Below are 27836 nucleotides of genomic sequence, written 5' to 3'. Positions count from 1 at the left end.
TGTATGCGCTGGTAAAAGTCATCAAACAGTGTATCGCAATCGTAGCAGCAAGCTTTGTTGCAATTGGCAGAGGTCTAGTTCAGGGGGTCCTGAGGTGCAGTAAAACTTACGAAATAAATTAATACCGCGTCCGCGGCTCTCATTTTGTCTGGTAAGGACTCTGAGCGCGACCATGAAGTCTGGCTCGGCCCAAAGCCTCTCCCCCATTCACCTCTCACCGCTTCCCACAATTCGTCGGCAGTGGCGCGGTGGAGGGGACGCCGTGACATGGCTACCTTGATGCGCCTCCAAACGTCTTCGACGATATTTAGATCGGCTCCTTTTGGGGGCCAAGGCAGCCTTGTCAGGCAGCGTTCCTCAAGGAGATACGAGCGTGACAACGCATTTTCCACTTCGGCGCTCTCTTGAAATGCGCTGAAATGCATGATAGCTGAAAACGTGAACAGTGGGCTGCACGCCACAGGCATCGTGGTCCTGTCGGCCAATATTTTGCTAGCAGACGGCCGGAAGAGCGCAGTGGCTCAGTGAGCACAAGTGATAATTTATCTCGCCCTCAGGGTGCGTCGTGTTTGTGGAGCGATGCGACAGGCGGCGCAGGTAGTACCGTCGTACCCAGAGCCTCTGCGTCGTACCGTGCCTAGGCCGGGGCGATGTTTCAGCTCATATTGTCCTCGATAGTACATTGTTGAAATAAACGAAGTAACACCGTGCTCTTACTTTTTTTGCGAGTCAGGGTTTCTTGGGCGAAATAGAATTCCACGGCTGCTGAGCCTTCACCAGGAGATAACAATGCTGTTGTACATATGCAGGTTTTTTTTTCTTTTTCTTCGAATTCGAGACATTTTAGTTTTGCATGAAAGTGTGCGTCTTATATTAGCAACGTCTCGTTTTTAACTTTTAAAATTCCGGTTTTTGATGTTAGGACACACGCGGACGTTTAGGAGTTAGGAATGTCGGATGTGCAACGTCGAGCATGATAGTTCTGTTTAGTTTTATGTGGAGAGATAAAAACCGCGAAATAACGCTAATTTAAAGGCAATACTATTTTGCTTGGGAGAAGAGCGTGTTGGTTCAAGTCTTGGATGAAGAAAGAATAAAGCAATTAAAACTAAAACAACACAACCACATCTTTCAACTAGCAACAGACGAGTGTGGAAATTTTACTCGTCTGTTGCTAGTTGAAAGATATGGTTTTGACACAAACTACTTAGTGCTTAAAGGCATGCTGAACCGAAATCTGGGATTCCACAAAACACGGCGGCAAAAGCGTGCAACGTGATGGTACAAACACCAAAACATCACTCGTACAGCGATATCTCGAACGGATGACCGTATTTTTCAAAAAAGAGGCGCATTTGACAGATATGTTTCGACGTTTTTAAAGCAAGACAACAGCTGGAATCCACGGTAAGGTAGTCCATACATGATCTTGGTTGTCGCTTCTCTTTTCTGCTACGTCACTGTGATGAAACAATCGACAATAATAAGAAAACGTACGATATTTCCAGAAGTAGCGTACCTCGACACCTCGACAAGCTCCGTGGTCGCCATCTTTAAAAATCAATAACTGCCGTGGTTGCCCGCAGATATCTGTACCTCGTCCAGAATTGCCCGAAACTTTCTCCAACCTCCGAAGGACCATTGTTTGGACTGTGTTGAATCGCTCAAAACAACACTGTATTCTACTATTTAGATCACGGTGTAATCTTAGATTCGTTATATTTGAACTTCATTATCAAACGACCTCTCTCCCAATTTCGGGAGAGAGAGAAACACTGCAGTGAAGGCCAACGGCCGCGGCGGCCCGCGTTCTCCGAGTGGTTGTAAACACGTCGTAAACATCCTTGCAAACCTCGTTGATCATTGCGTTTTACAAGGAAAACTGGAATACTCCTCGGTTCATTAAGACGCCGGAAGCCTTACAGGACAAAGACAGGTGAGATCGGACGTCAAATTTTGATTTATAAGCTTCTTATTTCGTACACAAACAGCGACAACCTAAATGCAACAGCTCTCTCGTTCACAGGCGGTTCGCAGGCAGACTCGCAGGTTGTGGTACCAACGTTGAACGATTTCACCAAAATTAGCAGACGCCATCTAAAATTAACTGTATGATACTTGGCACGTGATACAGAGCGCCTAACAATGCTAAATCGCATAGGTGATACCGTATGTGTGCATATAGAGTTGGCCAAGGTTCGAATCTTTGGAATTTGTGGGTGTGACCCATTATACCCATTAGGGACGCTCAAGCGCTTAATCCATTATTAGTTCATAGTGTTTAATATTTAAACTACGGAATTATGTGTGCACAGTTGAAGCACCTCGTTCAGACTCATTCAAGTCGAAAGTATGCTCGTCTGTGTTCAAGTGATCACATTGACTCTCAGCATCATATCTATCCTCAATGTGCATCAATATGGACGGCGTTTGCACCGGCATGCATTTGTTTAGTCATTATCAACGTTGGTCATCACTGCATGATGCATGCTAAGGACTTTCTGGAGTCATAATTTCAAAGCAAGCTCTTGTTCCTCTCGTTGAATGTGGCTCAATCGTTAAACTTAACCGAATTAAAAATTCCCGTTAGGTTCCAGTTGGAATTTTCGCATTGGTACCAATTAGGTTTTCGGACAACCAATTGGTCACTGCCAATGGGAACCAACCAAAACCATTTGGAACCCAATCAGGTTCCATCTAAAAAAATAATTCCAATTGGTAAGAGCCATTGGCTAGTGTGCTTTCAGTTGGAACCCACTAAAACCAATTGGTTTCAATTAAAACAATTAGAATCCCAATTGGATCTAATAGGAATTTTTAGCTGGGTTGTGGATGAGGTGACAGCTGTTTTATAAAGTTTCAATGCTAGTACCATCTTTCATTTTTAAATTCATTTGCTTGATAGTCTTTTGTGTCAGTTTCTTTATTTCCTAACTTGCTTCTGTCGTTTCTAGAAAATGAACACGTTCCAGCCAGGAGCCGCGGTGGCACCATGTTCCAAAGTCGAGCTCAGTATTTCATGCAAGTACGGCCACCACAACACACTTCTACTGACTTTAATGTCGCTCACATGGAACGAGCTATAAGTAATCGTGGCGTCTCAACCTGGTAAACCTGGAATAGTTAGGGAAATCTAAAGCACCTGGAAAAGTCGAAGAATTGTCGGGGGAATTGTCAAAAAGTTGGCTAAATTGGGGAAAATGACAGATGGGAGCGCTGCGGCGACGTGTAGTGAAGCATGAGGACACTACGTGCAATGACAATGGAGGTGAAGAAAACTATTGGTTTTTGTTAAACCTACACTTTGAACCATTAGGCCATTTGTGCGTTTGATGTGTTCTTCTTTCGGTGCTGAGTTTTCTGAAGTTGTGTTCTTGAAGAGAATATATGAGAGTTCACTGTCAAGGAAGCAATCCTTTAATTTAAGCTGGACCAACCCAGATTAACATCCAGATTCTTCTACTATATGAATGTTTGAATATTTCAGTTGTAGAGCAAATGGCGCTCATGGCTGATTCGACTTCCGTATCTGCTGTCTCACATATTCTCGTTTTGTCTTCCCCTTAGAAATTTAAGAGACACAGACGTCATGTCCAAGTCGGATCCCATGTGTGTCGTGCTGATGTGCCGTGGCGGCAGCCAACAATACTCAGAGGTATTACTACAGACTGCACGCCTGTATATTCTTTGAACTGCCACATCATCATTCTGTACCATAGGGCATGTGCCGGTAGTGCTCTTAAAGGGTTACTCCGGCGATTTTTTGAGTTAACTAACTATATTTTCTGACCCCCCGGCCTTTACCCTTTCCGGTATGCTATTTAGTATCACGAAATTCATAATAGTCATTGTGAAATCGGCAAATGAAAATGATGCAACAACCAGCATTCAAATATACCCACACTTTTCAGTGTCGTGACGTCAGTGGCGGGCAGGTTTGCCAGTCGAGCAGGCAGTCTAAAAAATAGAATATGCCAATCATTTGTTCCGTACTGGAACGCGGGAACTCGAGCGAGCTTCCAAAGTGTTCATTTGACACCATGAAATTACTTCCAATCAGTTGGGAACAAATTCTACAGTCCAAAAAGTGAACCCCTGCCTTCCACTGACGTCACTCTTTCGTTGTTGCCAGTAGAGACTTTCAGTTCGAAAAACACGGTGAGTACCAAAACTGTAAATTCAATAACTTTGTGAAAAAAAAAATATTTTGACCTAATAATTGGGGTACTATTTTAGCAATGTTGTGTGGCGAGTTTAGCAAAACTTCAAGCAAATCGGGTACCATGAAGAAATCCCCTTTAAGATGCTATACTACCTTACTGAAAATGACCCAATCTTTCATGGGGCAGTCGGGAAAGACCAGACAGCATAACTCGCTGACAATGCTGAAAAGAGCGGTTTTCAAAGCATCTCATTTTCACATAATTTTATTGTCCTGTTCCCAAAATGGTGTTCCATATGTTCAGGGACTTACAGTTGTCAAAGCATTGGCTCCTTTCCAGCTGTCTTAACAGAATTTCTTCATTTACTCTGCTGTTTCTACTGTTAAAGAGAACCTAAAAAACAATTACAAGCATTTCATTTTTTTTTTTTTTTTCAGTCATGCATTTTGAAGTTTTGGCTTTTACTTATCACTTTGTGCTCCCAGTATTCCTTATCATTGCCTTATTACTGCATTATTTTTTTAAGGTTTTTATTATTTTTACGTTGTGTGACCCACTTTTATGAGAGCTGTGACAATAAGCAATAAAATAAAAATTAATTGGGAAGAAAATTCGCTCCTTGTTTTACCTCTAGCAAAGATCCCAGGACATTGTTTCTTGTTGTAAGGAGAACCTGTTTGCAGCGCTTAGCTCTCTCTCTGTGCTTAACAGTCTTTGACATTTTTTGTCTTACTTTTTGCGTATGGCAAATGGGGGGATAGTGTACATAAAAGGACCATGAAACAAGCACATTGTAGGAAGCCAAATGATCCTTCGCTGTCTTAAGTTTTGTAATTGTATCATTATGAAGCGGCATAATCTCATGAGCAGTACTGAAGCCTGCCACTCTTACTTCATTTTGAACTCGGCTCCCTCCTAAAGACAAATGCCCAAACAGTCGTTTTGCCGAGGCACACTTGCATGTTTGAGATTTCCTACTTTTGCGTTGAAGCCAAAAAGCTCCATAGCACACATAGGCTCAAAAGCTAACACTGCAAATGCACCCCCCTCCCCCCGCCCCGCCCTCCCTCCCCCCCCTGACTCTTTTCAGATCGGACGGACAGAAGTCATCAAGAACACTCAGGATCCCGACTTCGTCAAAAAGTTCACCGAGGACTACTACTTTGAAGAGAGCCAAAAGATGAGATTCGAGGTGTAATTACAATCACCTAGATTTCAGTTCACTCTCTATCTCGTTGGCGCCCGACGCACTTCGCGTCTGGCTTTGGTTCAGTGGGGTGAAGTCAGCTGTCCCAAACACGTCTGTTTCCCGCTCCCAAACAGGTATGATATCGACTCCAAGAGCCAAAGACTTGCGGACCACGTAAGACAGCGTTTCCTCGAGCCCCCGCGTTGCGGTTCAAGTGCCCGGAGCTCGCCATTGACTGGCTCGTTTACCGTCTTATCCCGCCGACGCATCAAAAGTGATCACGAAGTAGCATCGAATTGCATCACGCAGGCACCGCGTCGGGCCGCCGTACATTGCAATCTTGGCAGTAGGTCGTAAAAACGCCGGCAAAAAAAGCGAGCTGCATCCCTTCTCGCGTCTGCTTTGGTTTCCGTCGGCCATCTGGCTGAGGAGCGACTTGCAGCGGAACAGGCGCCAGCCGCATTCACTCCCACCGCTGCGACTCTACCAGCATTGCGGCAGGTGATGATGCAACGCTTTGTGAAGTCGTCGGGTGGAAATCTGGGACCACTTTTGAAGATACAGTAAACGCATCAGTCGGAGACGCGCTCCGGGCAACTGTGGTTTCAATGGATTGGATTAGATACAATCCAATCCAATTGGGGGCTCTAACCTCTTGGGCGTCTGGCACTCCTGTTCTTTCCACAAACTAGGATTTCCTCGGTAGCATGGACTGCACGCTGGGTGAAATCGTTTCGGTTCAGGGCAGCAGGTTCACCAGACCTCTCACGTATGTGTCGTTCTTGTCTTTTCCCAAAACTTTCCGAGGTTCTTTTTCTTTGTCCGCGTCATATTTCTTTGTCAGATCCGTTCCTCTGAAAGGCACGAGTTAGTATGGGTACCAGTGATCCCCCTCTCCCTCCCACCCCCCTTCTACATTTGCAGGAATCCCAGTGGTGGCAAAAAACTGGGGAGCATTACAGGTGTGTTGGAAGTGATATTTCTGCCTGAATTAGTGTCTCGCTTAAATTAGTAATGGGACAAAGTAACTGAAAGTGTTTGGGAGACATTTGATGCACCATAGTTATAAAATCTGAAAATGCAAGTTTCAAATTTAAAGCTGCTTTCCTTTGGGAAGTGGGAAGAAGTCCTTGGAAGGACTTGGATTCTATACATTCCACACAGCTGTTGCATTTTGTGGGAGTAAATTAAGGTAAATGTGGCATTTTATTTGGAGCTTCTGGCAAGACTAGCTTCAAAATTGTCAGAATAAGAAATGTACAGTTCTAAAAAATTAAAGGACCGTAAAATACCGGGCAGGCTTCCACTTAAAATTTAGAGATAATTGCGAAAAAATGGGGGATGGGTGCTTGTCTGATCATCAGTTTTGCATGTAAATGTACTGTGCATATTTTTTCATAGCTTAGAAATTTGGATATGGGTGCTTAATGTGGAATGGCCGGATGCGCTGTATTCTACGGTAGCCTTAAACATTTTTTTTAAAGATCTAATGTGTGTAGTTTTTGTGTAATGATAAATTGTGACAAATATAATTTCTAGACATTGTAGATATTCATTCTGTCATTTACTGATTTCTTTTTGCAGTGATTGCTGAAGAAGTGAGCTCTTGTAGGGTAAGCCAAACTCTTGGCTCTGCATATTCATGTGTCGAGTTTGTATCATCTACGGCTGCTTTTTGTAGTGAATTAATGTGCAACTGCAGCATTTTAAAACACTTTAGCATCCTTAAAAACCTGTTTGGAAATGGTGGCTTTTTAATAAACTTAAAGGGGTGGTACAACAATTTTTTAACTGCAGGCATTAATTTGTGTCGCCTATAGAGTGAAGAGCAGAAAACCAGTTTTTTCTTATACATGCTAGTTTTTATAATTAAAAATGAAACAGTTTGAAGGTCAAAGTATGTTTTAATTCTCACACCATCTTTCGAGCAACGTCACTGGAGGACTACCTGGTTTCCCGTTGGGTTCTGTCTTCAGAGCCACCAACTGCTCCCTCCGCAGTTGCCAACCTTTCTAGGATTAGCTACGCAGAAGGTCATGGCAAGCAATGGGCTGACGTCAAACGTAGTAGCGAAGGGGGACTGGTTTGCTGTCTCCCATGTACCGCTGTGACATGACACCATAATTCCCGTAATCGCCACACACGGCTGCAGGTCGATAAATACTGATTTGTTTTTTCCTTTACGATCATGCAGCGAAATAGCAGTATTTCAGGGGAAATTCGGCACATTTTTTCTCATTTATGCCTAGATAAACAATATAAAATACACAGGATGCAAATTCTTCAACATTGCACTGCTTCCTTTAATATGTATCTACTATATTTGCTTTGACTGTTAGTCTTTTTATGTGTATCTCGTACCAAAAGTGTCATACAGTGGGCTCATTAATTCAAACTCCAGGAAGCCACGAATTTTGCTTGAATTATCAGAAGTTTGAAACTTCAAAAATTAATCTAGATATGATGCAAGATAAAATTACGATTTGCATATGGATGGCCACACATACAAAGCAGGTATTTTGTGATTTACTCTACATAGGCCTACAGACCATAAATAGGTATGCCACAGATAAAACATTTGTGAAATGTATGACATAAAATTATTAATCCCCCAAAAATGTTATTTATCATGGACTGTTTAGGCAGCACATGACAACTCAAAACAAAATTATGTTTGTTCGTCGGGCCAAGAGGTTGTCTAATTTGAACTATTAAACAGGGGACACATGAGCAATGAAAACAGGCACCGCACGGCAGTTTCCATAGCCACTTGCACGGACGCTGTGACGTGGACCTGTGCCATGTCGCAGCGTTGGCGCAAGTTGCAATGGAAATTTTCGCGTAGTACCCGTTTTCGTAGCTCGTTAAGCCCCGTTGAGTGCGCTTCTTACCGAGCACTGGTGCACCGCAGAGAAGTAACACCCGCGGAAGCAAGCTCTGCGGGTGTTGATTCCCTGCAGTGCACCCATGCTCGGAAAGAAGCGCACTCAATGGAGCCGCGAGAACAGAAAGTATGAATTACACGAAAACGCCTTTCGAATTAAGCGGCTTATGAATAAATTAAAAAAATATGGTGGGATAACCAAAAGTATGAAATATGAGAGTTTGAATTATCATGAGCCTACTGTACATTGCCGTAATATCAACAAAAAAAAAAGTGATATGTTGGCATCCTCAAATTGTATATTGTTCACAAGCAAACCTAAAGGTACAACAACAACTCACATTCATAGTTTGTCTGGTTTTGGCTGTGGTTGCCTATTCTCCTGTTAATGCCTACAATATTCACCATTCACATAGTTCCTCTTATTCAGTGACAGATGGGTCTACCGCAGTCCACCTGTTTGATTTCGCCAGCCAATGGGAGCCTGCCATCTTATTAAATGCAAACGTAGTGGGTCAGGTTGTCATGGTGGTTCTCATTGTGGTTCTAAGTGTTAGTGGTTCTGGTGGGCCTCAAATTCACTCTAAATCTTTTGTCGTGGCTTCTTGCTTTCAGGAAGTGGTGACAATGCAGTGGTCAGCCAAGAAGTTGGACAAGAAAGATTTCTGGGGAAAGTCGGATCCCTTTTTGGTCTTCTTCAAGTCCAACGAAGATGGGAGGTGTGATCCGTTGCCTGTCGAGTTCTTTTCCATTTTGTCTTTTTACTGTAACTTCTTAACATTCTGGGGTTGGCTATTTAACATTCTGAGGTAGTTTCACTTCGAGACTGCCTTGCAGTGGCATAGGCAGTCTCTCCTCGCTTTGCCCCACCTCCACCCCCCTTGCCTTGCCCTCTCTCGTCTTCCTATAAAAATTCCAACAACTTCCCCCCCCCCCCCTAAATAATTCCTGGCTATGCCACTAATGCCTCGTAAAGCCATCAACTTGCATTACCAGATTCTGCTGAAATTGGGAAGAGGAGCAAACTGACACAGACGTCAACGGTTAAGGCTGGTGCACAGATTTGTGTTTGAGTCTGGCCAAGCAGGTTGCATCTGCTCACGACAAGAGACCACGCTGGCAGCATCCATCAGGTGGCCCCAAGGACACTGGGTACATGCACATTTATTCTATTGTGGGTTCAAAATGCTTTTGTCAATGTTATAGGCAACCATTTTTCGTAGATAGTTTATAGATTCACTTTCACAAACACTGTAAAACCTTCGGTCTAGTTGTGCACACTTCCAGGGCTACCCGACATTTGGTGCCAGGGTGTGTCGGCGTGTTCCACTGCTCTGTGGTCTGTTCTCTTTCGCCGTACGTGGTCACGGCATGGTCGGTCTCGCTCGTACGCAAATGCACGAACTGGCCTTTATTGTGATTGCCTGCATTCTTTGGCAGCTTCACGACGGTGCACAAGACCGAGGTGGTCAAGAACAATCTGAGTCCCACGTGGCGGCCGTGCGTGATCAAGAGCACCACGCTCTGCAGCGGGGACCCCGACCGGCCTCTGAAGGTGCAGTGCTACGACTGGGACAGCGACGGCAGGTGGGTGCATGGTGCAGGCTTTGGAGCAGGGATTTTCGGGGTCTTTGGCCGGGAGCAAACGATACGTGGGTGGTAAGACCTACCCACCCCTTTCATCAGAAATGCATGCTGAAGTTTGTGCTACTCACAGGTCTCACATTCACATGTCATACATTCATGTGCCATACATTCACATGCCATGCTTTGATGTGCCATACATTCAGGTGCCACACTTTCATATGCCAGACATTCATACGCGGCAACAGTGGTTATCAACCACTGGTGTTTCGGAGACCACTTCTGGATTGGCAGAAGTGATTGGGGGACCCTATCTACAAGGGGAAGGGGGGGTATTGAATGATTGCAATGACAAAAAGGTAAATGAAGGAATTTGAATGCATGGAAATCATTTTTGCAGCCCTTAAATAGAGAAAAATCCACCCTACTCGTTCTGTCTATATAGTTTCAACAGCCAGTGTTCGGCTTGTCTGGTGGTCTATGGTTTGAGGGACCAAAATGGCCTTCAATCAATCAATCAATCAATCATTTTATTTTTTCAAGTCAAATACAAATTCGACTTGAACGGTCCGCTGGCACAAAAGGCAAACAGGTTGCCTGACGAGGTGCCAGCGGCCGGCAAGGACAGCAAAATCCAGCAACCAATACAAAAAAAGCAAAAAGCAAAAAAAAAAAAAAAAAAAAAAAGAATCCGCGCATGCAGAAATATACAGTAACACAACATCGTGATAACACCCAGACATCATACAAGGCAAAAAAAAAAAAAATACATATGCGTACAAACAACACCAGGAAGCACCATAAATCACACCGCCCGCCATTAGACATTGTTAGGGAGTGATAGAGAAGAAACACAATATGTAAATAAGACAGCAAAAAAAAAAAAAAAAGGCCTATAAAGTATACTATGTAAAAATGAGTATACGCATGAATTACATAGTACAAAGTACATAGTGTAAAAAATGAGTATAATGCTTGTGTATGGAAAGCATTCCACGATTAAAAAGTACCATATATTTTACGGTCGTCAGTCAAAAAGACAATCTAAAACAGTGACAAATAAAAAATGGTCAGGAAAAAAACTCCTTTCCCATAATTCACCTTTAAAACAATAAAAACACATGCAGGCAAAAGTAAAAACCATTAGTATATTTATATTTACACAATACGTATCTCATGTTCGACCAAGAAGGAGCGAAGCTGTTTTTTAAAAGCCCCTGTGGTGCCGGCAAGCAATACGTTGTTGTCTAGAGCGTTTAAGAGTTGGGGTATTTGGAAGTTGATCTTTTGGTTGCCGTAATTCGTCCTAGTTCGTGGTAGTTTGTAAGGTGACTTTACCCTTAGGTTATAGTCCGTTAGATTTGAGGGAATTAAATCAAAGCTATTTATTCCTTTTGCATGAACTAGCTGTCCAAGTTTATAGTGGTATAGCCTATTGAGCGGTAAGATGTTAAGTTTTTCAAGTAATTCATTAGCATTGCTATCGTATTTTGCGCTGGAAACAATTCGTATTATGCGTTGTTGTAAACAAATGAGCCCATTATAGTTTGTTTTGCAAGTGGTACCCCATACTAGAAAGCAATAATACAGTTTTTGATAAAACAAAGTATAATATTTAGCCAGGTAGGCAAGATATCCCTTGTTTTATAAATGGCTCCTATAGCTCTAGATAACTCTTTCTTGATGTTCATGGTCTGTGTAGTCCAAGATAATTGGTCATTGAACCATACACCTAAAAACTTGCAGTCAGATATTTGTTCTATAGTGCAGTCATTTATTTTCAAGCGTGGTTGTCTGGCAATCTTTTTATTTTTTGCCCTGAATAGCATATATTTTGTCTTCTTAGTGTTTAGTTGCATTTTATTTGCCTCCAGCCAGCTGTTTAAAGTTCGTAAATAATTATTTGCATCGCGTTCAATGACGTCAATAGTAGTGCCAGAAAAAAGAGACTGGTATCATCTGCGTACATAATTAAACTTGGAGAGTTTGCGATGTTGACTATGTCGTTAAGGTAGATAATAAAAAGTAACGGTCCTAAAATGGAACCCTGCGGAACCCCATACTTAAGTGTCATGTGGTCGGAACAAATACCATTGATTTGTACATATTGTTCGCGATTTTGCAGAAAGCTACTTATTAAATCTAGGGCCTTTCCCCTAATGCCATAGTGAGGCAGTTTGTGTAATAAGACGTCATGATTGATGCTATCGAACGCTTTTCGGAAATCCAAGTATACTCCAAGTGTAAGCAACTTGTTTTCAAAATTATTTAGAATCTTATCTTTGATGTGCAATAGTGCATGCTCAGTTGATTTGCCTTTTTGAAACCCGTACTGTGCTGGCGAGAGTGCCGAGAAAGATGTTAGAAAATTTCGTACTCTGTTATTTATTAGATTTTCAAAAAGCTTGGATAGAATTGGGAGTATAGAAATCGGACGATAGTTACTGATGTTATCTTTGTCGCCACTTTTATGTATTACAGTTACTCTCGCAGTTTTTAACGGACTTGGGAAAGTATCACTTTCAAACATAAGGTTTGCTATGTGTTCTAGTGGCTTACTTATCAAGGAAGACACGTGTTTAATTGGTGCAACTTTTATATTATCATCTCCACAGGAGCCCTTATTTTTCAAAGTCCTTATTATCGCTTCAACTTCAGTGGAAGTAACAGGATATAGCATAATTGTATGCTTCAGGTGCGTTTGCGCGAGGGTCTCAGGTCCGGTCGTATTTTTACCATTGTAGGCACCAACGTTTATAAAATATTCATTTATTGCATTAGCCATGTCACGTCCTCTGTAGACATCGGACCCCATTCGCAGTTCATTTATAGTGGCAGACTTAGAATTTGGCATTATAATAGATTTTAGGGCACTCCAGGTACGTTTTGGATCATTTCGAAGATTGTCGAATTTACTAATATGATACTGCGCTTTCGCCTTCTTAATGTCACGGTTCAGTGCATTCCTGTACTGCTTACATTCTTTAAATATGCTGTTATCGCGAGTCTTCTGAAATTTTTTAAAGATCCTATTTTTTTTATTTATACGTTTCAGGGACTTGAAAGGATATGCGGAGCTCTATCTGACAACCACTTCACTGCAGTATGCCATACAGTCAAACCCGACTATATCGAACCTGTTTACTTTGAATTATCCCTTATATGGAATAATTTTTGTGCACAGTAATGTAACAGTGATAATATATAGCAAAAAGTTAAACTATGGTTACATCAAACAAAAATAGCAGCCGCTACCAATATATCGAACTGCCAAGAGCGCCGTTTTGCTCTGCAAGTTGGCTTTCCCTAAGGAAGGTGGCTGCGCTTGGAGGAAGGCCAGCTTGCAGAGCACGCTGGTTTTTTTTTTTTTTTTTTTTCTTCCGGGCATTTGATGCGTTTGCCTGGGAAACAAAAAAAAAAAGAAAGCCAGCATGCTCTGCAAGCTGGCTTTCCCCCAAATGCCAGCGCCTGCCGTAGGGGAAAGCCAACTTGCAGAGCAAAATGGCGCGCTCTGCAGGAGATGGTGCTCCTGGTCAGACGTGCTCCGTGCTCTCAGCATAGTTTGGCGCTGATGCGCGAATATAGAAGGCGGCGGCCTCAGCATTTTGTAGTCCGCCGATAGTGTAGAAAAATATTGTTATTGTGGATGCAATGAAGAAAAAGCACCAGAATATGCGACAATTTCATTGTGTAATATGTCAGCAGAAAGTGGATTTTTGAGAGTCAAATTCATTAAAACTTTTATATTGAATTACCCGCTATATCGAACTAATAGACGTTTTTCTTACGAGTTCGATATAAACGGGTTTGACGCAAGGTCACAAGGTGAAAAATATTTCACCTTGTGACGGACCGCAGCGTACACTGCGAGCCGCTGAAGCCAATCCAGTGCTGTGTGAATGTCACAGAACCTTTAAGAAGATGTGCAGTGACATGCGGGGTGCTTAGCACATGATACATTTATGGAGTCGGACTGGCTGGGGTGGATTGTAGTGTCGGCTGCAGATACACACTCATATGATGTGCATGCGCATGGCACACACAATGCACGTGCCACACATGCACGTGCCACACATGCACATGTCATTCAGGCATGTGCTATTTAATGCCTTATAAGCACATGCAATGCAAGCACATGCATACGAGCATTTGCCATATAAGCACATATGCCATATGAGCCCATGTCAGACAAACTTGTGTCAGACAAACCCGTGTCAGGCAAGCACAAAGGCAAGATAATTACAAGCCTCACAGGCACATATGCCACATGGAAGTAAAATGGGGTACTTAGCTTTTTGGTAGCCTAATATTTTGGTACGCCCAGGAAACTTGTGTTTTAAACTGCCCAGTTTGACTGGCCACAGAGGAAAATATGGGCCGGTGGCGTGAGGGCGGGGCAATTCTCATGTCTCCCCTTGCAGCAGCCACGACCTGATAGGGGAGTTCTCCTGCACCCTGCGGACCCTGCAGAAGGGTCCCTGTGCTGAAAATGTCTACCAGGTGAGCCTAGCACATTCTGTGGATTTGTTCTCTTGGATTAGCCTTTTAGCAAAATGCTAACCGCCAGTTTGCATTTCCCCAGCAATATTTTTTTTCATGTATAATAGACCTTTTGCTAAATTACAAAGGCTCCTAAGAGCATGCTGGGAGTGCAGTTATATGCGCTGCACGTGCCGGCGTTTGCAGCGGTAACCCATCTAAAGCAAAAACCTGAAACAAATAGCACTTTGCATGTGCTCTGGGGGATGCACATGAAAGCGGGGATTTCGGCAAAAAGGATAGTTGTGTTTAACGTTGGTATAATAAACAGCGTGGTTCCAGTATGTGTGGGGCAACCAACCGTGACCTTCACTTTATGAATTTTCCTCACAGTGCATCAATCCAAAGAAGACGTCTAAGCAAGGCTACAAAAACTCTGGCACTGTGAGTGATCACTGTTTTACATTTGAACAAACAGCCTAGGACAGATTGACATTGCCTGTCTTTTTGGTTATTTTTTTCGTAGGTGACACTGATGAACTGTGCAGTGCATGAGCAACCAACTTTTCTGGACTACATCCAAAAAGGGTATTCACTTTATGCATTTAAGGCACGGTCGTTTAGATGCTTAGTAGAATAGACAATTGGGCAAGTTGGTATGAGTTCATCGTGACCAGGCAGCACGAAAGAGACAAGGACAAAAAAGGAGGACTACGCAGGACAAACGCTGACTAGCAACTGATTTCTTATTTGTATGTATAGATGACACTGTGATCGAGGAGTGTTTTCCTCCCTTTTTGACCTTGTCTGCTTCGCACTGTTTTTTCACAATGAGTTTAGATGCTTATGGCGGTAGTGCACAAGGTTCACCGTCACGATTAATTTTATGAGCATGCGACAGTACAGAATGTCTCACTGGTTCTAACCCTGGTAGTAAACTTTGCAAGCATGCAAGCAGCAATCATCAGTAGACAGCAGCAATTGTCAGTCGAAAAACTCTGCAAAGTAAGAAAGCTACAGTTTACACAGGGAGCAGCAGGCACACAAAGAGACGGACGAGCCAGCGTATCGTCGATTTCGGCGCAGGACGCAGCTGCATTTCACGGTGGCGGTGGACTTCACGGCGTCCAATGGTGACCCCCGCACCCCCCAGTCCCTGCACTACATGGGCCAGCAGGCCAACGTCTACACACTTGCCATCCAGGCGGTGGGAGACATCATCCAGGACTACGACGCTGACAAGATGTTCCCAGCGCTCGGCTTTGGCGCCCGCCTGCCGCCCACCGGCGAGGTGTCCCATGAGTTTTTCCTGGTCAGTTCAGAGACTTTCTTTTTTTTTTCCCCTTTGAGTTAGAATATGGGTTTTTAAACTGGGTTCCTAGGAACCTAGGGGTACCCCAGAACACCCTCACGGGTTCCCCAAATTCCCCAAGCTCCCCTGCTTTCTCTGCCCTTACTCTTCCCAACGTTCTTCCCTGTTTTAGCAGATCCCAGCCACTCACTGATGCATAGCTGTGAGGCAAACACTCTCTTAAATTCGTCTATTCTTGACGAGATCTAGGCTTATGCGCTGCTTCATTGCACAGTAGCCGACATCGGTAGGGGTTCGTCAGCCACCACCGAAGGCAGCTTCTTCAAAATCAAAATGTTTTAAATGTTTGAGGACTTTGCCTTATTTCAAACCTTGACCTGGATGTTTCTTTCCAGTGCCGTATTTACACGATTGTAAGTCAGCCCCCGCATTGCATATCAGAAAAAAGAAAATCTTTAGATGCGCATTTTGTAGTGAACAAATCAGAATGGCAAAGTGTCTGTTTCGAAAGCCCAGCCTTCAACACGCTATCAATGCCTTCTGGCATGCTTCGGCTGCGCATGCACATGCGAGGTGCATGAGATGCTTAGGAGTTATCGAAACTAGGAAGTTCACGCTGGAGGTGGGATAACTGAAGCCGCTCCCTGTCGTTCTCACGCCATCCGCGACTAGGCTACAACTCGTCCGCACAGGTGGTGTCAGTCATGTCGTCATCACTGCTACGTTCTCGAAGTACATCGTCGGCATCGTTTAACAAAATATCACACTTCACAAAGAGTAAAGCTATACGCTCGAGCTCATGCACCTCGACTGAAAATGGTTATACGCAAGACGCAGAGAGCTCTTGCCATCTGGGTCACCCTTTTCGGATGGCGCATGTATCACTGAAGAGCTTGTCAAGCCGCCCCCCCCCCCCCCCCCCCCCCTGTGTTCATGCCGCTTCGCGGCGACAGTTTGCTACTGCTCATTACAAAACTATACAAAACTATCCCAAGCCTTGCTGTCCCCCCACTGCCCCTCCGGAAAGGGAGTCCCATAACATTTAGTTCAGCAAAGTTTCGTCGACAACATTTTTTTTTTTTTCTAGTGGTAATTTAAAAAAAAAGAAAAAAAAAGTTGTAAATATTGCCAAAGAAAAAGTTTTGAGAAAAAATAATAAAAAAGTAAGCCCATTCTGTGGATAGAACCGGGGTCCGCTGCGTATAAAGCAGACACCTTACTACTAAGCTATGCTACCACTTTGCAAACTCATTGTAACCCATCGTTTTATACAAGTTGCGCGTCCGCATATAGCTATTCCGGTCGAGGTACGTGAGCTCGTGCGTATAGCTTTACCCTTTAAAAAATGACAGCATCAACCGCATCTTCAGCGCTTGCTCGGCAATCGCGTTGCACGTCACAGGTAGGGACCGATTGCGCACTTTTGTGGCATACGTTGCAACCTATCCAGGCTTTGGTCCGCTGAAGCCTCTTCGTTTGCTGTCACAGTTTAAGATCCTGCGCCATTGCAGACTGCACTGGAGCATCACCCGCTCTGACGGGTTGAACTTGCGTCCAACAGCGCACTTGTTGGTTGCTTCGGGGTGAAGAATGGCCATAAACGAGCACCGAAAACCTAAACTGCCCGGATCATGCGTGTCAATACAAAAAAATTGCAGTGGCTTAGCTCAGCTATGCCAGGGTATACGTAGCATGAGCGGTCGGGCATGTCGCTCAGCCTCCTGGCGACGCTGCTTTGCTAGACGTTCCTCCCTTTGCTGCGATGTCTCCGCAGCGCGTTTAGCCTTCTTCTGTTCGTTCTTCCTACGCTCAGCCGCTAATTGCCAGGCAACTACTTCCGGATCCGATGAGTTAAGCTTCTCCGCTCTTCTGCGCCGCTGAGCAGCAATTTCGCTCTCCTTCTTCATGGCTATACCACACTGGCAAATGCCCCGCTATATGTATACCCCCACCGATACCTCTGTGCATGCGCACAAAATGAGAGGTGCGATCAAGCGGCTCCGGTGCAGCGTCAGACTTGGCTACTGTGCAACAGAGGCGCACAGCTGGGAACGCTTTGGCGCCAGTGAACCTGCCGCAGCTATGACGTCACTCTGAAATGCGCAGACCGGCGAGGCGCGCGCGACGGCGGCGGAGAGCGCAGCGGCGGCTGCTCCGGCACGCCAGCTGTGCGCCGTGTGACGTCACTGCTCCTCGCGCATGCGCAGCACGACTCTCGAGGAGCCACGCAAAACTGCTCAACCTCGGCCAGTGTAGCTCACACTACAAAAAACGTAGTTAGCGCTCCGGCATGATCTCGACACTTGATCAGACGACATGCGATCGTGAATTGTCCGAAAAACTTTGAAAAGAAGCCGCGGGGTGTGAGCCACGAGGCTGTTCCAGCAACCTGTGGAATGGCTCTTACAAGAATCGCTGCAACCCCCGGGAGTCGGACGCGCGGTTCCAATACCATCTAGAGGACAATGCCTGCGCGTCTCCTCCTCTAGACGTCGTCGCTAGTAGATCCCCTCAGCGCCCCCTAGGTAGCCCGGATGAGCACCATCGTCTGCTACATCGTCTGTGGCATGGTCTGTTCCATTGCCTGCTTCAGTGGTTTGTGTAGCAGATAATGAAAGAGATGCTCACGCCGAATGTCTGTTGCAATAGCATACAATGAAGTTAGACGTTAACATGTAGCGTCGAATACATGATTGAAAATATCTTACCGCTGTGCGAAGATCTGCGAAGCCCTTCACTGGACGCTGGCACTGGACGCCATTTTTACCAGGGCGCTGTTTATGCTCCATTCACTCTTAACCAGAGAACGCAGCCAACTCCACAAGCACGAGAGCTCGAGGTCACTGCTTTGAAGCGTTCTTCCGCAGAACGAGCGCGAGCGCTAGAAGCGCGCGTCTCAAATCCAAAGGCGCGTGCAGGCTCGCGCTTGTAGCATTGAACGGAGTATAGAGCGCATGCTCAGAACGAGCTCACATGAATAGGCTGCTAGGACCGGCAATCTCGATGGTGTCGCGTGCACGTTCCAAATGAACTGTGGAAGCTCGCTATCAGTTCGCGCTGAGCAGTCGCGCGCGCACAGCTGTGGCCACCAGTGAATGCGATGTAGCTGTGACACGGCCCTTACTCTCGTCATCTCGTCAAGCTTCAGCCCGTTTGCCTCTTGGGGCAAGTTGGGGATCTACTAACGAAACGTCATGCGCAAGCCTTGTCTTCTAGGTAAAATTGGCCGTGCGCTGTTCACCACCGTATGCTTGGGTTCCTTTGCGAATCGCTATCAATAATACTCATTCGCGCAAATAAAATAAAAGAATTTGTAAAATGAGCGCACAGAATTGCACAATGCTACAGGTACAGCTGGCTGACCTCGTAACAGGCCGAGGTGTTCTTGATATCGCGATAGTTTCGTTTTTGTCGGCGGTGGAATGTTTTGGTTCAATTATAACTGGACTTCAGATTTTCAAAAATTGAAAAAATGGGTGAACCTACATTCGTGTAAATACGGTACTTCCCAGCTGAAGTATATGCAATATTAAGTTTTACGTTTACAATGCTGTCAGTTTAGTACACTACGGAAGTCGGAAGCTTGATCCCGAGACTTTAGATTTTGCTCGAAGGCATTGTAAGCAAGTGTCGGAGGCGCACTTTCAAGGTTCTATCGTGTGATATTGTATGTGCCATCTTCACCATGCGTGCAACGATATTAGAATGAACAGTTTCGTTACACCAGAGGTCCGCGGTCTCCTTGGTGGAATGCAGAACGGCAATCCCAGCAGCCCATACTGTTCCGGCGTGCAAGGGATCTTGGAGGCCTACCAGCGGACACTGCACACGGTTCAGCTCTACGGACCCACCAACTTCTCTCCCGTCATCAACCACGTGTCAAGGTGGGCGACCGGCGCAGTCTCCCGAAATGGACCCTTTTCAAAATTTAGTTTGGCAACTTTGGTCACTATTATCATCTCAATCATTGATGTAGAAAGCTTCTGGAGGCGACGTGACGCCACCACAGGCAAGGTCAGAAGTGTGGAGGGACACGCCCCCAAACGATGGTGCTCGAGGATGACCAAAACAGCTGTTGGCGCCAAGTCAGCTTTCCTTTTTTGTCCAATAGCGTCTCTTGGTTTTGGTTGTCATTGGGGGCGTGCTCCTGCACACTTCTGGCTTCACCTCTGGTGGCGTCATGTCGCCTCCAGAAGCTTCCTACCTCCGTGACCTCAGTGAATGGCATTTGTGTCAAACTAATGGCGGCCTTCTTGAGGCCAATGAAGGAAGACGTTTAAGATGCTACCAAGCGGAGGATATGCGAGACATGTGCGTTCAAGCGTCGTGCGCAACACGATGCATGAATTAAATACGACGGCTGCGGAAGTGATTATTTCAAAGTGCGGTTCAATCAATCTCTTGTTACGAGTTAGACTCTGATGCCTTTTGATGGCAAAAGCTTAATCGAGGGGTTTTCGTGTCGCCGCTTCGTTCTGGTTGGTTCTTATGTTCGCACCATCGCAGCTGAAGCGAATCGAGAAAAAATTAATGTTGCACAGAAGTGCTCTATTAAATACAGTTTCATGACCCCTATTAGTTTATCGAAGGTGAAACTGCTTTCTGAGCCACCAGATGGCACTGAATTTTGAGAGCAGTCCATTGGTAATTAGCAACCCTTGGCACTCTGCGAGGCCACTTGTCCCCTGCACTTTGGTGCTGTTTTAAGCTCCTGACCTTATATTTCCGAATGAGGAGTTTGCGGTGAAAGGGAGTTCAATACACTGTACATGTTACCTGACAAGTTACATCTTGTGCTGTGTGGACTGTTTCTTGTTAACCCTTAAATATGATGAGATGCAACAAATTACAAGAATTACATATGTTAATGATGATTTGTGCATGATGCAAGGTTCTTTGCAAGCTAGTAAGGCAGGCATTTGCTAAGGTGTGTATTGGAATTATTTACTTGCAGACAATGCACCGGGCGCAGACTTGGGGAAAACTTTTCTTTCGTCTGAAATTGGCCCCTGCGAGCCATTTGCAGACTGTAGTCCGGAAAATATGGTACTCTAAAGTGCACACTGCTCAATTCGATACTAAAGCACATTGGAACTGCCATCAGCGCATTTCAATGAATGTGTTCTCGGTGTTGCTTTATGCTGACAAAGAGGGTGGCTTTGTGCGTGTGGATATCGAGGTTGTTAAGGCAGGTGCCATTCTCTCTTGTGACTCACTGGCATATGCTTTCCATGAAACTGTTATGCAGTCATTTTTATTGTATTGTTTCCCAGCAAAGAGCTGCTGGAAGAAGACTGCTCGCCCATACTGTGCAGGTTTGCCACATCGTACCAGGACGGTCGGCACTACTTTGTGCTTCTCATCATCACGGACGGAGAGATTACGGACATGGCGCACACCAAGGACGCCATAGTTCGCGCCTCTGTGCTCCCCATGTCCATCATCATTGTCGGCATTGGTAACGCCGATTTTGGCGGTGAGCAGTTTGCTTTTAACTAACTTTGCTGGCGTCCGTTTAACAAGGCAGAGAAAGGTTCCATTTCATGATCTTTTTAAAGGGGTACTGGACTCCCAAAAGCTTTTTTTTCTTTTTTGTTAACTACCTGAATAGGTCATGTGTAAGAAAATAAAGTAAAAAAAAATGCCCCCGCCCCCCTCCCCTCTCCCCCCCCCCAAAAAAAAGAAAGATTGAGGTACATCTAAGCACTTCTTATGAGTTATGAATGCGAAAGCATGTACATCATTCTTGCTCTACGTGTGTTGGCGTGCTAACTGGCGCTGACAGACACACAGCGCCCTGACGTGGCTGGTCGTTGAAACTGACGCGCAGCGTCTGTTTCAACGACCAGCCGCCCTATGGCGCTGCATGTCCGGCGAATTGGAGCCTGGTAGATGCATGCTAGCCAATGGGATCGAAGCGGTGTAAATCGTGCCGTGGCTAGCTTTGCACGTGGTTAGTTTCATAGCTGGGAGCTGGCTTGACTTGGAGAAGGATTTAAGAGTCGTTTGACATGGTTTCAAAGCTGATGACGTCGTCTCGCTCCATGATACAGTTAATGCTTTTGCATTAAAAACTTATTTTGGCGCAATATATACGTTTTGAACTAGGATGGATTTCGAAACGTGTTTCTATATGGACGTTGACTGCGACTCCTCCATTATGATGATGGTTTTGTCTGTGCAACGTAGGTTTGAAACTGAACTGAACAATATCAAATTGCCTTTCAGCCATGAATGAGCTCGACGGTGACAACGTACGCATCACCTCACAAGGCCGAGTTGCAGAACGGGACATTGTTCAGGTGAGTTTAGCAAAGCATGTCGTACGATTATTCTACTCCTGAACCAGTAGACCCCTTTAGAAATTAGTTGATATCTAGTATATAAAATATCAGTCAAGCTTTTCATATGCTAACAGCTGTAAATATGTACTTGTACATCGTCAAGCACTGTCACTTTTTGTACATCAACGGCAGATAGGCAAGTGGTCTTCACTGTAGAGTTTTTTTATCAGTTCTGATGGTGACCAAGAACAACCATTGTATGAGGCACTTACCTGAGTAAAACTCTAAATAAATTTCATCAGACTAAAGGGCTTGTGGGCTGAGTGAGTGCCAACTGATGTATTAGATTAGATAGAGAGGCAGAATTTCATGCAGGTTTAAGGGGGATAAATCCAAATGTTCTTTATCAGTTCTAGACGGCGCAAGCCACTGCCCGACACAAAGGGTGTAGCCGACACCATTCATCCATTCATTTTTTTTTCTCTCGTCGCAGTTTGTGGCATTTCGCGATTTCCTGGGCAACCAAAACCCAGTGGAGTCCAAGGCACGGCTTGCTAAGGAAGTGCTGGCGGAGGTGCCGAACCAGCTCGTGGCTTACATGGAGAAGCGTGGTTTCCGACCTGGCAACCCCGTGTAACGGCCCGTGTTGTAGCATTCACAGCCGTTCCCATCTGACCGTGCAACCTGTCTGAAAATTTTTTTTCTGGCAGGCACTGCCACATGCATTGTCATTAATGCTCTCTAAGAATGGGTTGAAGTAGAGCCGCTAGACAAGCTAAGTTTTGAGTATCGGCCCTTCGTTCCTCGAGTTTCCCGTGGGTGCCGCCATTTTGTTGCCTAGTGTAGATGGGGCGCGATTGGTAATAGTTACAATTCGAAAATATGCTTTTAATAACTGTATGCGGGGTTCGGGAAGCTTGGACAATATAATTTTGCTTCGTCACGAACTGTTTTAACATTTCTGGAGGACGGAAGAGCGTTTCCTGCGTTCCCAGATAGAACGTCGGATTAACTGGCAACTGGTTCGAGCAACAAGATGGCCGACGCGTCGTTACTGTGAAGCGTAGCTTAGTTAATGGCTCTAGGTTGAAGAACTCTCCACCGACTCATTGTTATGTTTTGTCTTAGTACTTCACTTCTAGTCCCATCTACAAAGGGGGACCAATTGGCCTGTGTCAAATAAGCCAAGCCACTCTCAGGGCAGAACATGACTAGAGTAGAGAGAGAGTCTCGCAGTAGACCATTCTCTGTATTCTTGACATAAATTTTGTACGCTATGTTTGCTCTCTCTGCGGTGTGAGCAAAGTAATCCATTGTTTGCTATAATTGTGCTACTATGCGTGGCATTTACCGGCTTAATATGTAGCAATGCCAAATGTACTGTAAATATGATGTCGAAGAACCTGTCCGTAGCAAAGATATGAATGTTGTGAAGGGTTGCAAAGTATGGACAGAACGAGCGGGTTGGTAGGGATAATTAAACTTATGGAAGAAAACGAGAAGGGACGGACAAACACAAAGGTTTGTCCGTCCCTTCTGGTTTTCTTCCTCGAGTTTAATTTGCAAAGTATGTTTATGAATAATGTATGAGTATTTGAGGTGCTAATATAACAGAAATTATTTTCCAAAAAAAAAACTGTTTTTATTATAGGCAGGTTTTCTTTTATTAAAAATGACTCGCCAAAGCACTCCTGATCACAACCTCTAACTTTGTTGCCACAATCAACTGGATGACAGAAATCGGCGGCCCGTTCGAAAGAACCAGGCATCAACGCTCGCTTCTCACCACATTAGGTTTTGCAACAAGCTGTAATGCAAGAGTGTATAGGTATTCATTTATCTTCTTCAAACTGTGCGTCATCTCCACGGGCTGAATCAAGAAACCCGGTTTATTACCACGTGAGCACATCAATTACAAGATGCTTTTTATTTCTTCTACATGTCTTATTTTTGCATTTGCACCCTCAATTAAAATCGCAAAATTTATTTTCCTAGTGCAATTTGCGGTATAACTGATATGATTGCCGACAGGACTAGAACGGCAGGGAGGTCTTTCAGATGTCCTGCTTCCAGCGTGAGCCTCCTGCCTTCGGTAATGCTTGGGCATCCAGTAAGCCTTGAGCGTGCACGCGCAGCCAAAGCACAGTGGAAGGCAAACGGCGCAGGCTGGAGGCCAGGCGTCAGAAAGAGATGACCCGCTGCTCTCATTCTGTCGGTTACTATATAGACAGAAAGCATTGTTGACTGTATGCTAACTGCTTCTTTGTTGCTGTTGAATTGCATTTCTTTTACCTAGACATTGTATGCATAGCTGTCCCTGTTATAGAGGGGCTTTTTGGTTGTGACGGTCTAAACGATGGATGTTTTTGGCGACAGTACGTCGCTCCGGAAAGAGGACACCCCTTTTGGTCAGTTCATTTTTTTGCAGCATTTGAAGGCCTCGGCGATAAAAGTTTGTTTTTTACGACAAAGCACGGGGCTCTAGGTTCCTCGGTTGCAAAACAATCGTAGTGTCACTCCTGATGCACCTTTTACGAGGGACAAAACCAGTCTGCCTTTCTGAGGTGGCTCTTGGGTGCACTTTATTTACAAACGGAAGATGTCGAGGTGTTCCGGTATTAAGTCCAGTGTCCTTTCCTGGCAGACGAGTGGGCCTCTGTCTCTTGCCAAACGCAGCAGTTACGAAAAAAAAAAAAAAAAAAGATGTGTCTTTTTGTTGCTTTGGGCTCTAAAAGCGATTATATGTGTGGGGCCCTCCTGTTCCTATGTGCCCTTTGGTGGTATTTGTTGTAAGTAACGTTTTGTGTTTTTGGTATCTGCCAACAAGCATAGAAAAATAACCCCCCGGGGCAAGTTTTTAGCAAAATTGGGGAAAACACAGAATCTGGCGAAAAAAAACAAACCCAAAAAACATCCTCAAATTTATCATGATTTTAACCCGAGACTGGGGCAGAAGGAGGAACTTTTCTTACAGTTGAAGGGCAACTAACAGGGACAGACAGTGTCTCTAACTCGGCTAATAATTTCATACAACCAGCCCCCTTATATACAGAACTACAATGGTTCTGATTGTAGTTCTGTATATAAGGAGGTTGGTTGAATATAATTATTAGCTGAGTTAGAAGTGCTGCCTGTCCCTGTTACTTTCTCTTCAACTGCAAAAAAATTTCCTCTGTCTGCCCTAGTTTCGGGTTAAAGTAATCATGGTAAACTTCTATCAGCTCGCCTGCGCACTGACCGTAACTTTGTCCTCAAATTAATAAAAAAATCCCCCTTTTTAAAAAAAAAAAGTAAGAAGCAATAGCAACATGAAATTTTAGTTTTATGATGTTTTCAAGGCGTAGTGGCTGTAAGATATTGCATCCTTCTGGCATAAGAGCTGTGCACGGTACAAGGCAGAGGCTCACGTGTCTGGGAAAACGGCCCTTATCAGCGGTTGCTAAGCTGTTTGAACCTTTGTTGTTTCTAGATGTGCTCTTTGTTGTTTCTAGATGTGCACGGTGCTTAACTTTATATGTGATGTTGTGTTTTACGTAATATATATTGTCTGTTTCGATCTGGAGGTATTTTGGGGCAGTCTCCCTTGCATTTTGTCTGGCCTGTTGCTTTTATCGGTAAATGTAATTTGAGAATAGTGTTTAACATTTACCCCTAAAAGAAAAAAAAAAATGCTCGTTCACTTTTCGCTTTTCTGCACAAGCAAGAAAGCGAGTTTTGCACATATATGTGGTTTCTACACTGCACAAAGTTATGCTTACAAAGTTTTGTTGCAAGAGAAAAGGAGTGTTTTTGCATTTGGAATGTGGTTCTTAAACTAAAAATAACTGATCAGCACATCAAAGTATCTTAAATCGTCACACAAAGGTAGCAATTAGAAAAGAATTTTTACTGCAGTTTTTGACGTGAAAACGAATATAGGGCACTTGGCCAGCAGTGCTTAGGTGTGTGGATTTTATTAATTTTTACACAAAATAGAAACGAATATACAGGTGGCTAATGTTTTCCTTAGCAACTTTCAGACATATATTTTTTCATAAAAAGAACATAAAAGTGGTAGTGGGAACCACTTCAAGCGGAGCCGGAGCGTCTACTGAGAACTTGGAAAGAGTGAGGAAGACAGAGAGCTGCGAGCTGCTGAGCTAATGCCACGTGGCATCGGCCGAGCTCAGTCGAAAAATTAAACGCTGAAATTTATAACACTGCCGGGTTGCGCAAGCTGCCATCCGATTCAAAGGGATCGGCTACATCCATCTATTGATCAAAAACACATTTTCAGGATACCTGGGCTTTACTCTTCCCTGGCATGCTATTCATTATCTCTAAATTAAAAAAAAAAAAAAAAGAAGCTATTGAGAACGTGACAAGTGAAGGTTATGACCAAACCAACATTCAAACTTTCCCGCGCTCTCGAGTGGGGTGATGTCACATCCTGCCGATCTTTCACAACACACGCAAGTGTAAGCGCAAGAAGTGGAATGATTTCGTTGAGAGTACGGGCAGCTTAACAGCTTCTTCCGCTTGCTGTGTGTACGTTTGTGTGTGTTACGAAAAATTGGCGCGTCCGTAGTGTGGACATAGCAAAACGGCAAAACTTGCAAGTCGAGGAAGCATTCTAAAAAAAGGTATTCTGCACCTTTATCTTTTTTTTTTTTTTTTCGCTGGCGTGAGTTTTTTCAGCATTCATTTCACACCATCAGTCTTCTTGTAGCCTGTCGGGAATAAGCTGTACTGCCTCCATATTGCAACATTTAACGTCACGTTTCCAGTGCAACCTCTCGGACCATACTCAAAATTCACTAACATTGAAAGAAAAAACGGATATTGTGTTTTGTAATTTGGAGTTTGAACCAGCCGTTTTGAACAAGCATGACCCAACTTGCTCAGCTCTACAAGCCGTAATATGGGTGACGTGTTTCGCTGTGTGAATTGAGGCAGACCGTGGTGACTATCAATCACCGGAGCTCCCATTGAACTAAGTAGCCTCAGCCGACCCGATTCGAAGGGTTCATCCGCATCCGCCTGACCATTCGTGTGCTTCCCTCCTAGGCCGCTACATAAATGTGCACCACTGGTACGAGTAATTGGTCATTGAAAGTGGAATCGGGTGTGCACAGTTACCTCTCTCTAGTATGTCTCTCCTTCTCACCATCTATTAAAAAAGATTGTATTGGTTATTTTATTTTCATATAGTGTATCAATAGTTTATTGTTTTTAATTTTTTAGGGGGTGCGGGGTACGCAGCAGCATATGGGCTAAAAGGGCAGTCGAGGCACAGGAAATTAAAAGGCCTGCAGTTTTTGTTTCCTCTTATTTCGTTTACTTCACTTCATTATTACCATATAGCATGCCAGGTTATTGCGTCTTAGATTTGGTTGTGTCCTCGCCAAATTTGGCCTTTGTGGATGCTTCTGAACACCCGTTTCAGTGGCTCAGCATCTCGGTAAGACAAGAGAAAGTCGGCAGTGGCGGCTGTAATCTGGCACCTGTCCAAAGCGTCTATAACTCTAGACTACTGAGATGAATTAGCTACCTTATAGTAATGAAAAGGAAGAAAACCATTACGAATGCATGGCATATGTTCTTGTCTGCAACTTGATTCAGCATTTCGGAGAAAACGCTCAATTAGACAAATAGGATGAATGCCGGATGCCTGAAAATGATCCAGCACCACAACCGCTCGTGGCTCAAGCTCATGTCTGTCATACACTTGGGAAGTCAAATCTTTTGGTACTGCATGTAATGGATGCGCATTGCTCTCGAACTTTCCAATCGCTGACCAAAGCTTGCAGGCATGTGCCTCTGTGTGTTCTTTAACCACGTTGCTGCTTTGTTGTTCCATTTTCTGTGGAAAGATATATTTGACGTCGTCTGTGCGACGGTCGGCTGCAATGCCGATTGAGTTTGTGTCAGATCCTCCCAATAAAGCATATATGTTTTGTTA

General features: G+C 44.4%; 1 protein-coding gene across 2 annotated transcripts; it reads left to right on the top strand.

Annotated features, from left to right (window-relative positions):
* Positions 1-1549: 1549 nt before the first annotated feature.
* LOC8035146 (copine-8) lies at positions 1550-27836 on the top strand. Of its 2 annotated transcripts, none has more exons than XM_029986992.3 (18): positions 1550-1936; positions 2955-3025; positions 3568-3655; positions 5254-5357; positions 5487-5526; positions 6045-6121; positions 6277-6314; positions 6937-6965; positions 8852-8955; positions 9677-9823; positions 14245-14320; positions 14693-14743; positions 14826-14887; positions 15386-15611; positions 19368-19495; positions 20927-21087; positions 21840-21913; positions 22389-27836. In XM_029986992.3, exons 2-18 carry the CDS (start codon positions 2958-2960, stop codon positions 22530-22532), a joined length of 1617 nt encoding a protein of 538 aa, XP_029842852.2. In that variant the 5' UTR covers positions 1550-1936; positions 2955-2957; the 3' UTR covers positions 22533-27836. The 2 variants fall into 2 exon arrangements, with proteins under 2 accessions (XP_029842852.2, XP_029842851.2); XM_029986991.4 differs by having other exon boundaries at positions 1769-1936; positions 14242-14320.

The sequence above is a fragment of the Ixodes scapularis genome, unplaced genomic scaffold (genome assembly GCF_016920785.2).
Source record: "Ixodes scapularis isolate PalLabHiFi unplaced genomic scaffold, ASM1692078v2 PGA_scaffold13__105_contigs__length_92229423, whole genome shotgun sequence".
Classification (NCBI taxonomy): Eukaryota; Metazoa; Arthropoda; class Arachnida; order Ixodida; family Ixodidae; genus Ixodes; species Ixodes scapularis.
Note: the sequence above shows the minus strand (reverse complement) of the source record. Positions and strands in the feature narration are given on the sequence as shown.